The 12,490-nt window shown below is 45.4% G+C and overlaps 1 protein-coding gene across 2 annotated transcripts in view; it reads left to right on the top strand.

Annotated features, from left to right (window-relative positions):
• The window catches only part of GOLPH3 (golgi phosphoprotein 3), a 40,955-nt gene extending 28,779 nt beyond the window's left edge, over positions 1-12,176 (top strand). For both annotated transcript variants that reach the window (XM_056112153.1, XM_056112152.1), the window contains 2 exons: positions 5,314-5,428; positions 10,247-12,176. In XM_056112153.1, coding sequence (XP_055968128.1) covers positions 5,314-5,428; positions 10,247-10,671 — 540 coding nt within the window. In that variant the 3' untranslated portion in view covers positions 10,672-12,176. The remainder of the gene's footprint in view (positions 1-5,313; positions 5,429-10,246) is intronic.
• Positions 12,177-12,490: the final 314 nt, after the last annotated feature.

The following is a 12,490-nucleotide window of genomic DNA, read 5'->3' as shown; positions in this document are numbered from 1 at the left end:
GTATACGCTCAGCCTTGTTTGGGGCTTGCTCCTGACCGCACTCCGGAACCACTTCTGGCAGTGCTTGGGAGACCGTGTGCTGGGGATTTAACACGGTTTAGGTACACACACGGCAAGTGCCTTACCTGCTGCGTACTCTCTCTCTAATCCCTACTTGCATTTTCATTTTTAAATACATATTAAAATATCCTAGATACATAAGATAGCTCCATTAAAATTTTCGATGTGTTTCAGTCTGAACTGGTTCTACTGGTTCTGGTTTGGTTTTACTGGAGCTTCCTGTCACATTTGTACTGTTTTCAACTTCCTGCCTTTGGGTTCTGTTATAATCTTCTACCCCTGTGGGAGGAAGCTGTTTTGAGTTTTTCCATGCCTGAAAATGGCTTTCTTGTGCTTATGTTACTTGACAAGTGTGACTTGAAATAGTGCATTCCTTTGAATTTACTCTGACAGAGTATTGAAGGCACACTCTAGTATGGTGGTTTTCAGCCATCGATTTGAAGACCGTTGCTGGTCTGTAGTGGTAAAAAAGGTGAACAAATACAGCCCTAGTAAGCAGGTGCTGTCAGTTCTTGTGCCCTTCTGATTTTTTATTCTGTTTAACATCTACCTTTCTGTCTCTGGGAGCATTTGAGATCATTTCATCTTTGGTGTGCTGAAAATGTCTTGATGCTTTTACGTTTCTACCCCATGTTGATTTTTTTTTACCCTATAATTTTTATGTTTTGATTTCTAGGATCATTTTTTTTGTCTTTGATTGTGGGACTTAAAATTTTTAAAAATTCAGTAAGGTTCACACTCAGTGGTATGGGGGGGAGATGGGGCCATTCTCTGCCACCATGTTGTCCTGATACCTTGGCGCAGTGCTCTGGGGCCAGCAGAATGGGCTTGGTGTCGTGTCACACACGTGCGGTGTGTGTGCTCTGCCTTTGCACTGTACCCTGCCCTGACGGTGGCTTTTTACTCTTGTTGGACACTGTCTCTCATTTGGGGTCTCTGTGGGTATATTTTTGGGAATTTTATTTCCCTGTGTTTCGTCCAAGTATTTTTGGTTTTTATTTTTGGGCCACGCATAGTAAATATGTTTAGGGGCTGCTACTGGCTTAACCGTCAGCAGTTGCTCTCAGGCACTAGGAGATGGATCCAGGGCGCTGTCACTTGCACAGAATGCACTCCAGCCCTTTGAACCATTTCTCTGACTTTGCAGAGCTGGCTTCCCTTGCTATTTTGGCTTTAGTGTCGAAGGCTTTGCTTTAAAAGTTTTGTTTTCCTTGATTATATTTTTATATTTAAAATTCACGCCTCTCCAGGGGGAAAAAACACTAAAAATTAATATATGTGGACAGAAAATATTTATGAGTGGACAAATGTCACTAAATTTTATAAGGAGTTAAGAACTTAATGTGTGGGACTAGAGTGATAGTACAGTGGGTAGGGCGTTTGCCTTACACGAGGTCAACCTGGGTTTGATTCCCAGCATCCCATATGGTCCCCTGAGCACCGCCAGGAGTAATTTCTGAGTGCAAAGCCAGGAGTAATCCCTGTGCAGTGCTGGAAATCCAGTCACAGCACCCAAAAAGCAAAAAAAAAAAAAAGGAAGAAGAAGAAGGAGTCATTGAAGAATTTGAAGTAGGGCAGTGGAACCTCCAAAGACCAGCTTTTAGAAGCATGAGTGGGGAGAATGGGTTGGAAAGGGCTCAGACTAGTTATCGTGCTGTGCCAGCGTGCCAGTTGGTTAGACCACTTTCAGGAGTGAGCGCTGGCGGCATGAACTGGCGTCTGTATGTTAAATTGACTAGTGAGAAGTGATCAGATTGGGTAGATTCATAGGTACTGGAGAGTGAAGTGTCCATCTGAGCGATGTAGGGGATAGAATTTCCTAGGAAAAATACCCACACCTGGTTATTGTGGCCTCAAAGGTGGGTAGTGTGACAGGTGGCCGCTGGTCGAAGAAGTGGGCGAAGGGATGGCCTGACCCAGCAGAGAGTCCAGCTTTCTCTCCTACAGTCGTCTTAACTTCCCCACTCTGCCAGTGTGTCCTGGGAGCAGCACCAGCCGACCTCTCTGTGCTGGGGGAAATCCATTCACAGCACCCACTTGGCACAAGAGTCTGGAGTCAGACTCTAGAAATGGAGCCAGTGCAAATTAAAACATATTGAAAATAAAATCAGACACTGGCATTTTAAAGATTTACTCTGGGGAAAAACATAAAATATAAAATTCAGTGTGTATTGCACAGGGTGTTGAATTTGAAGATTAATGTCATTCAGTTTTTTTCTTTGACTATTAAAGGTTTAAAATAGATTTTTATTTTGACCACACCTAGTTGTACTCAGGGGCTACTCCTGGTTCTGTGCTTCTTGGGATCTCTGAAGGGATTCAGTTTCATAGAATTTTAACGAGAAATTTGCTGTATGTATAGCCAAGGACTTTAAGGAAGCCTCAAACGGTACAGCATTTTTCTCTTTCACTCTTAAGAATCTTAGACTGGATATGAAGGCACTTCCCTTGTATCCAGGCAACCCTGGTTGGATCCCCAGCATTGTATATTGGCTGCTGAGCACAGAATCCAAAATAGCCTCTCAATACTGCTCGGTATGGTCTAACTCCTCACGCCTAACCCCCCAGAAAGAGTTCTTTTTGTTCTGGTTTTTACCCCTGACTTGGCGCTTGGAAGTTGCTCCTCCAGGTGCTTGAATGACCATGCGGTGCCTGGAATCAAAACCCAGAACCTCACATATGTGAGTTAAGTGCTCTCCCACTGAGCCATATCTCACTCCCCTGATCACAGTTCTTTTATTTGGGGGGTGGCCCCCACACGTGGCAGTTCTCAGGGGCTACTCCTGGCTCTGCACACAGGAATCACTCCTGGCAGTGCTTGGGAGACCATATGGGATGCTGGGGATCCATCCTGGGTCTGCTAAATGTAGGCAAGTGCCCTACCCGCTGTACTATTGCTTCAGCCCCATATTCATGTTTTTTTTTGTTTGTTTTAAATGTGATCAGATGTATTAATATTTTATTTTATTTTTTTAATAATTTATTTCTTTATTGAATCACTGTGGGAAAAGTTACAGAGCTTTCGGGTTTAGGTCTCAGTCATGTAAGTATCACACACATTTCCCTTTACCAGTACTTATTTTTAACCGTGAACCCCAATAGAACCCCACCTCCCACCCCTCCCAATTCCTGCGAGGCTGATGAGTTCTAGTTAATACTCTATCTACTTTGACTAGATACATTGTTTCGATAGAAGACGCACAATTATTGTTTAGAGTTTATGACCCCCCCCAATCAGATATGCTGAAACAGCGTTGTGAAATGATTTGCTTTCTACAGCTGGGTTTAAGAATAAAATGATGTCGTGCGGCCGCTATTGCGGTTTTGGATTTCTGCTGTTTTACTTATTAACCCTGGAAGTATTTCTATTAAAAGTTAGATAGTTAAGAGATTGGTTTCTGTGCCCTGGAGTCGTGGCCATGCTGGAGAGCCGCTCGTGGGGGGCAGCTGGTGACCTCGGTGGGGCGTGAGGGACGGCCCACAACGCCCCCCTTCCCATGAGGTCCCTGCCGCTCCCGTCAACCCCGGCTCAAACCTGCTGTCCACAAGGCTCCCGTGCGGCCGCCATCATTCTTTCCAGAGAGGAGCGGGCGGGCCGGTCAACACCCTTTCCCCTCCGGGCAGGCATGCTGGCGGGTTTAACACATAGTCCATTTGCTTTTCTGCTCCAAGCGGGTGGCTCTCTGTGCTAAGTCCTTGTGCCTCCGGGGCCGTGGCCGTGCTGGAGAGCCGCTCGTGGGGGGCAGCTGGTGACCTCGGTCGGGCGTGAAGGACGGTGTATTAATATTTTAAAGATTGCTTCCAGCTCTCACAATTTTGGAAAAGCTTTTCTTATTCATAAACTTTTATTTCATGTTTAAATTTTTTGGGGTGGGGGAAGAACTACACTTTATTTCATTTAAAAAGTTTTGAGGGGCCAGGAGTTACTGTGGTGTTAATGGGGACAAGGTTACCTTAATACTCATTGGCCACCAGATCCACACCCAGTGGTACTGGAAGTGCTCTGTGTTACCAGGGGTTGAATTCAGGGTTCATCTGAGCCACTTAAACCATATCCTTGGCCTCGTATTTAGATTTTTTTTTTGTTTTGCTTTTTGGGTCACACCTGGCGATGCTCAGGGGTTACTCCTGGCTCATGCACTCAGGAATTGTTCCTGGTGGTGCTCAGGGGACCATATGGGGTGCTGGGAATCGAAACTGTGTTGGCCATGTTGGCTGCGCTGTGCTATCACTCCGCTGTGCTATCACTCCGGCCCCTTGTATTTAGATTTTTATCTTTCATTGTGATATGACTTCTTGGAACTTAAGTTCTAAGTCCTTTCACAAAATTATTTTGTCAGCAAGTGGTTTCAGTATTTACTAAGAATTTCTCCACCTTTATGAAATGCCATTTTACATCATTTTGAAGTGTTGTATGTAATTGAATCTCTTTCTAAAACTGATAAATGTTTAAGAAGTGAATTTTTGCATCAAGTAGCCCGAAGGTTAATAATTAAGTGCAATATAGTGAGTATACTACTTTAGCGTTTTTTCCCCTCCCAAGCATTGCATACTAGCTTTTGTTTTCTCTTTTTTTTTGGGGGGGGGGTGCAGTTAAAGGGGAGGGTGCTCCAAGTAGAGGTCCTGAAAACACTCAGAGCAGATACTCAGTCCGGCTCTGTGGGTCTGACAGTTCAGTGCTCAGGCCCAGTGGTCCTAGGGGTCAGCAGGGTTACCACTCAGACATGTACTCATGTGCATGTGGCCCTTACCCCTGAGCTGTCCCTGGCCCCTCTGGCTATAAAGTCAGAAGTCAATAATTGTCGGGCTAGTCTGGTTAAATTAAATCCAGATTTCTCTACCACATTTAAAATCTAAACTTTGATACTTCAGGAACCCATGTAGCACTGGAGCACTGTCCTCCCCGTTGTTCATCGATTTGCTTGAGCGGGCCCAGTAACGTCTCTGTTGTGACACTTGTTTCTGTGTTTGGCATATCGAATATGTCACGGGGAGCTTGCCAGACTCTGCCGTGCCGGTGAGATACTCTCCGTAGCTTGCCGGGCTCTCCAAGAGGGGCGGAGGAATCAACCTGGCTCAGCTGGGCCAGCTGCGCGCAAGGCAAATGCCCTACCCGCTGTGCTATCACTGCACCCCAGGAACCCATGGAATTTTGATTATAATAAATTATATAAATTCTCCATTTAAAGAAATTGAATCAGAGAAAAGGAATCAGTAGAGCCTTTCTTTCTTATTTTTTTTTTTTAATTTTAGGTGATCTGTAAGTCAGATGCTCCAACAGGGGATGTTCTTCTTGATGAAGCGCTAAAGCATGTTAAGGAGACTCAGCCTCCAGAAACGGTCCAGAATTGGATTGAATTACTAAGTGGTAAGCTTCTCTGTGTGTAGACTAAAACCTGTGTGTAAACTAAACTGAAATCTGTTTCAAGATTTTTGTAAAATCCTTTTGAAAGCATCTTACATGTAGTAACTGAAAGCTTAGTGTCTAAGGCACAGTGGAAAATCAGAAGTTCTAGAATGGGGAAAACAGTTGCCTTTCAATTTTTATCTCTGGTAAATTGGGCTCATGTTGAATGAAAAGTGCTCTTCTTTTTTTTTTTTTTTTAAATAGTTTATTTCTTTATAGAATCACTGTGGGAAAAGTTACAGAGCTTTCGGGTTTAGGTCTCAGTCATGTAAGTATCAAACACATTTCCCTTTACCAATACTTATTTTTAACCGCGAACCCCAATAGAACCCCACCTCCCACCCCTCCCAATTCCTGTGAGGCAGATGAGTTCTAGTTAACACTCTACTTTGACTAGATACATTGTTTCGATAGGAGATGCACAATTATTGTTTAGAGTTTACGATCCTCCCCCCCCCCCCCCCAATCAGACATGCTGGTTGTGAAATGATTTGCTTTCTACAGCTGGGTTTAAGAATAAAATGATGTCGTGCGGCCGCTATTGCGGTTTTGGATTTCTGCTGTTTTACTTATTAACCCTGGAAGTATTTCTATTAAAAGTTAGATAGTTAAGAGATTGGTTTTTGTGCTCTGGAGTCGTGGCCCGTGCCGGAGAGCCGCTCGTGGGGGGCAGCCGGTGACCTCGGTCGGGCGTGAAGGACGGCCCACAACGCCCCCCTTCCCATGAGGCCCCCGCTGCCCCCTGCCCCCGGCTCAAACCTGCTGTCCACAAGGCTCCCGTGCGGCCACCAACTTTCTTTCCAGAGAGGAGCGGGCGAGCGGGTCAACACCCTGTCCCCTCCGGGCAGGCTTGGTGGCGCGGTTTAACACATAGTCCATTTGGAAAAGTGCTCTTCTTAATGCCCGTCCTCTTTTGTCACAGTTGCCTCTCACTGCAGAGGTGGGTTAGGGTGAGCTGACAGACTACCTCAAAATCTCAGTGAGTGAAGGCAAGTTTTTCCCCCTCCTCATTCATGCTGTGAATCACAGACTACTTCATCTCACCCTTGCGGGGCAGCCTGGCAGGTGGAGCTGCACCATCTGCAGTGTTGTCGGTTGGTATCAGAAAGGGAGGGGGCAGAGCAAGTCACCCGGGCGCTTACGTTCCAGCTCAGACGTAGTATAGGCTTAAGGTCTCACTGTGGAAGCCTGCCACATGTCCCCACCTAAGGAGACAGGAGAGCCTGAAGTGTGTGTCTGACTAGACATTTACAAGTGTGATTTGTGTGTTCGTGTGATCTGTACCGTGAACTCTTTGGGTTCACGATACAGATATATAATCAAACCTAACTTTCCCACTAATGTGTGAAACAGCTTTCATGTACATTCATTGTCATTTTATTTCATGTTTGAACATTGCTCTTCAGAGCAATTCTCAAGAACATTGGATATTAGAATAGCAGTTAGAAAAGTAGAATCACAAATGTAATCAAATACTGTGAACTTCTTTATAAAAATAAAAGAAAATTATAGGTGTGCAGCTGAGGTGGGTTTGGTTGGCCAGTTTTTTTCATTTATAAAGTTTCTAACATGGTCCTGTTTATGAGGTAGTTCTTTGAATAAAAAATTTTGAGTTGTGCATTTTAAATGGAATTGTTGGTCCAGAGATGGTAAATAGGGTAAGGTGTTTGCTAGCCTGTGGCTGTACTCGGGACACTGGTACCCTGACCACAGAACCAGGTGTGTCCCCCAAGCCAAAACAAACAGATGGGGGCCGGAGCGGTAGTATGGCGGGTAGGGCTTTTTCCTTGCATGCTGCTGACTCTGGTTCAACTCCCAGAATTCAACTCCCTGAGCACCGCCAAGGAGTGAGCCCTGAGCACTGCTGAGTAAGCCCCCTGTACTCCCAAACGGACCAGGAGAGAGTATGACGCTCAGGGGGTGTGTTTAGTCCGGAGCGACTTGGATTCAATTTCTGGCACCACGTGGTCCCCCAAGCATCGCTGAGTATAACCCTGGAGGCCCCCAAGGACCACCAGGAGGTGTGCAGCCGAGGTGGTTTTGGTTGGCCAGTACTCACTGGTGGGCCTTTGAGCACTGCTTTGGAGATCTGGGGACACGTGCTCATTTGTAACTAATGGGTGAATACTGGGCACTTGACCCTGGCACTTGTTAGGCTGGTGGTTGTTAGGGCTCTACGGGTCCTAATGGGAAGCAGCGTCAGGGATTGTCAGGGATTAAACCGATCTGTAAGGCCTTTGCTCTGCCGCTGAGCCCCCTGGGCGCTTACGTTCCAGCTCAGACGTAGTAAGGGCTTAAGGTCTCACTGACCTTAGCCTGACCTCTTCATCCTTTTTGATAGAGACTGGAACTTACGAACATGGGTGTCCTGGGAATTTAACACACTCTGAATCTGTTGAAGGTTTATTGCTGCATAAGTAACAGAAACCGTTTACTTTTTGCTTATTGCTACATGAGTAACAGAAACGTTTACTTTACTCTATTACTCCCTTTGTACTTAGGCTGGGGGTAAAGCTTTCCTTACAGTTTCTTTTGTAACACTCATCTGAAAATTACTTTGATCATTTGATAAGGTGTGTTTAGTTATATAAATTAAACTTACAGATTCACTCTACTCAGTACATATTGTCATCTCTAGCTAATGCTGCCATGGACTGAAGTCACATGTACTCCATATGTTAAATATTACAAATAAATTTTCTTGGATAAAATTAGAAGTTTTGGGGGAGAGAGCTCAACAGGCGAGAGCTGTGTGCAGGATGCCTGGGTTCACGATTCTCTTTGGGCTTTACCAGTAAGGAACCTCTGAGCACTGTTGGGTGTAGACCAGAAACAGAAGAAGTCTGAAAACAAAAAGAAGGGCTAATTTATTGGTTTTGGGCCCCAAAACCCATTCCCGTTCCCAGTGGTGCTTTTGGGTTACTCCCGACTCTGTGCTCAAGAATCACTCCCCATTAATTGGGGGGACCATACAGGATGCCGAGAATCAAACTCTGGCCAGCCTCTCGCAAGGCGAGCACCCTACCCTCTGTACTATCTCTCTGGCCCACCTGGTGGAACTTTCTATGGAGGGAGGAGGTGGTTGTGAGGCTTTAAGACAGTTGGTGATCATTTTGGTCACAAGGTGTCACTAGACTGTCATATGCTTGTTTCCATGACGCGATGTCAAGGAAATGGAAGTATTTTGTAGTGGAATTCTTTGGTATTTGTCAATATGTCGTTTTCCAATGAAGTGATTGATGGGCATTGGCGAGGCACATACCCTCTGAAGAACTTTTCCTCCCCATCTGTTCTATTCAGAGATGTTAAGAAAAAAGAACCCTGTCATTTCTGTATGTTTAAAGTTTGCTTGGGACTGGAGAAAATAGTACAGGGGTTGGTGTCCCCTTGGTGTCCCCGCCGAGTGTCCTTCAGGCCTTCCTGTTCAGGCTGCACAGCGAGCAGCTCAGCTTTCTGGTGGGCTACCTTTGCCTCACTCTGCAGACCCTTTCCTCCCAGACTCAAGGGAACGCCAGCAGGGTTTCTAGACCTCACAAGCGTGGTCTCCTCTTTCCTGGTGCTCTGTGTCCCCCATGCTGTGGTCTCCCTCCCCCTGCACAAAAGCTCCGTGCTGCTCCGCGTTCCCTCCCCCGCTGCTCTCTGGAATGGAATTCAGAGCGGACGCGTGGGCTGGAGTGAATTTCATTGGGCAGGAGCTCTGGACTGCCTTTTGACTAGTGTCTGTAACAGCTGTTTTGTATATTGTATTGAAAATTTTCAGTGTTCAGGGAATTCCAGGACTTTTTCAGTGTTAAGTCATGTGGTACAATGATTTTATGTGTAACTAATTGGGTGATATATTTTAAGATAATCCTGTCTTCCAGAACTTTTTTTTTTTGGTTTGTTTTTGGGTTTTGACCACACCTGGCCAGATCAGGGGCTTATTCCTGGCTCCGTACTCCGTAGGGGTCATCCTTGTGGGGGCTTGGGAAATCATGTAGGTTGCAGAGGATCAAGCCTGGATCTGCTGCTTGCCCCGGAAATGCCTTTCTTGCTCTGTTCGCTCTCCCCAGCCCTGTCTCCCGAACTTTCTGTGTGATGGAAATGCATTTCTGTGCTTTCCAGCCAATAGCCACCAGCCACGCATGATTGTTGAGAACTTGGTTGTTGTTGTGCTTGGGTTTATTCCTGGCTCTGGTCCCAGTCACACCTTGTGGGCTCGGGGACCGTATGGTGTGCCAGATCTCGAACCTGGGTTAGCTGCCAGCATCTTACCTGCCATACTGTCACTCCAGCCCAGTTGAGCACTTGAAATGAGGAACTGGTTTTTATTAATTTGCTATTTTAGTCTCCTTCCCTCTTTTCTTGCCTTGTGGCAGATCTGGTGGTTGTGACAGCTGGGGTCACAAGGCACAAGCTTGCCTCGAGCTTGTTGCGGGATAGGGGGGCTTGCTCAGCGCTCACGCTGCTGTTTTTCTGCTCGGAGCTCCCCGGGAGCCCACCTGCTGCCGTGTGCTGAATCGGCTTGTGGAGCTGGATCGCACAGAGCGGCGCTGCCACGCCAGACACCACCGTGTTGAGCTGTGGCCCTGCGCACTTGCCAACAGGTGTGGCCGCTGGGCTATTTCTGTTCCCCCAGACCCTGAGATGTAGCAGTTCTGGCCCGGAAAAGCAGGCTTTTGCTGGGGGCGGGCGGGGGTGGGGGAGAGAGATTCTTTGGAAAAAGGTAATTCCAGTATTGCTGAGTAGTTTTAGTACAATTAGCAGTTCATACTCCAACCTCTGTTGTCTTTTGTTTAGGTGAGACATGGAATCCATTAAAATTGCATTATCAGTTAAGAAATGTAAGGGAACGCTTAGCTAAGAACCTGGTGGAGAAGGGCGTACTGACGACGGAGAAACAGAACTTCCTCCTCTTTGACATGACGACCCATCCTCTCACCAATAACAACATTAAGCAGCGCCTCATCAGGAAGGTCCAAGAAGCCGTTCTCGACAAATGGGTGAACGACCCTCACCGCATGGACAAGCGCCTGCTGGCTCTCATCTACCTAGCCCACGCCTCCGACGTTCTGGAGAATGCTTTTGCTCCTCTTTTGGACGAGCAGTACGATCTGGCCACCAAGCGCGTCCGGCAGCTTCTCGACTTGGACCCCGAGGTGGAGTGTCTGAAGGCCAGCACCAGCGAGGTCCTGTGGGCCGTGGTGGCCGCGTTCACCAAGTAGCTCCGCTCGGAATGAAGCGTTCTCTTCTCAAGGAAACCAGTAGTTTGCTTGTTTTTTCTCTTTCTGTTGACTTCTGGTTTTCTGCAGTTTGTACTTTCCATTCTAGAATTGGCTTTTCTGTTACTAATTGGTGGGTGGCTGTTTCTTTTTGTATGTATGCAGGATTCTGCTGGTACGAGAGGCCTTCCTCTTTCTGTTCCGAAAGTCACACTGCCACGTTGGCATTTCATTCCTTGTTGCCGTTGTCACGGTTGCCTGTCGGGTCTCTGGCGTGCGTTGGCTTCCCAAAGCACCTCCAGCCTCCCCACATGCGCGTCTTTGGGATGACCTCAGTTTGAGTTTTCCCCTTGTGCATGTGCATCCCACATCCTGCCTACAGCGCAGACAGAAGTCACAAAAAGGCCTTTAACTCACCAAAGGTAAATATCTGTATCTATTAGGACATTTTCTACATAGACCTCAGTTGAGATGTATACTTAGCAAAATTATTTTTAAAATTGAGACAGCACAGTAAGTAATATAAAATGCCCCTTGAATTTTGCTTCCCGTGTAAATCTCTTGTATTATTACACTTGTTATACTTTTAATTATAAGTCATCAAGGTCCAATCGTTTCACAGAGCCAGTTTGGGATGGGCTGCATTCCAGTTGTGCTGTATATAGTTTGAATTATATAGAAGTTGTCCCTTCTCGTGGCCACTCCTGCCTCCATCTTAGTATTTCTAAAGTTTAACTAGTCGTACACCTGGTGCCCCTTATTTGCTTCGGACATTATATTTGATGGCGGATCAGAACCTCTCATCAGTGATGGAGCGTGACAGGATCTGTGTCTTGATTGGTTCCAAATTGTTGAGTTGTGCCATTCATGGTACTTTGCCTATGCATCCCCTGTTCGGAATTTCTGTTCCTTTTTTGGGTCTCACTCTTTTTTATCACTTCTGTAGGGAAGAGACTTGTGACCAGTACTAATCTTGAGTACAGTTTTTTCTTTCTCTGTCCATGAGTAAATTAATGTCTATGCTTAAATGTCATTTATCTACTCACACTTTTTTGGGGGAAAAAAATCAAATGTCACTTCTAGCAGATGTTGCATGTAAATTGTTAGCAAGTAATGACTACAACTCAGATGATTAAGAATTTGTAAGAGAAAGCTCTGCTTTGTTTCAATTTTTATATATAATTATGATAATTAGCACATCATAAGAATATAAGCCTTTACTTTTTAAAGTTTATTTTTACTATGTCTTTGTCACGGTTTATCGTATCATCATTGGTTCATAATGTAAATACTATATATTGAACAAATTAAATGTCAAATTTTTTATTACATAGTTCATGTTAATAGTGGGGCTTTCAGGTGTTTTGAGATTTCTTTGGTTAACTTTCGATGCAAAAGTACTAGATGGTGTATAACTCTTAGAGTTGAATTTTAAGGGATTCCCTAATATGTATACTATCTTTTTATCTGAAGTAATAAACTATGATCTTGAAAGTGCCTGAATCAGAGCAAGCATGTCATTTGTGTTACTGTAGTCTTTGTTTTCTTTCTAATGAAGTTTTAGAATATTTGGTAATATTCCAGTGTGTTGGCTGGCAACGTTTTTTTTGCAGGATCTATAGTCGGTAATAAATAGTTCCGCTTTTATGAGAAACTGGATGTGTTGTACTTTCAGTGTGCTGCACTGCAGTTCCAGTGACAGTTTAAGTAAAAACAGCCTACCGGCCATGGACCCCAACTCCACAGTCATTTTTCACTGATTCTGCAGCATTGCTCGGGGGATCAGACCTGAGGCTCCCGCACGCACAGCGCGCACCCCAGT

This window comes from Sorex fumeus, unplaced genomic scaffold (genome assembly GCF_029834395.1).
Source record: "Sorex fumeus unplaced genomic scaffold, SorFum_2.1 ptg000015l, whole genome shotgun sequence".
Classification (NCBI taxonomy): Eukaryota; Metazoa; Chordata; class Mammalia; order Eulipotyphla; family Soricidae; genus Sorex; species Sorex fumeus.
Note: the sequence above shows the minus strand (reverse complement) of the source record. Positions and strands in the feature narration are given on the sequence as shown.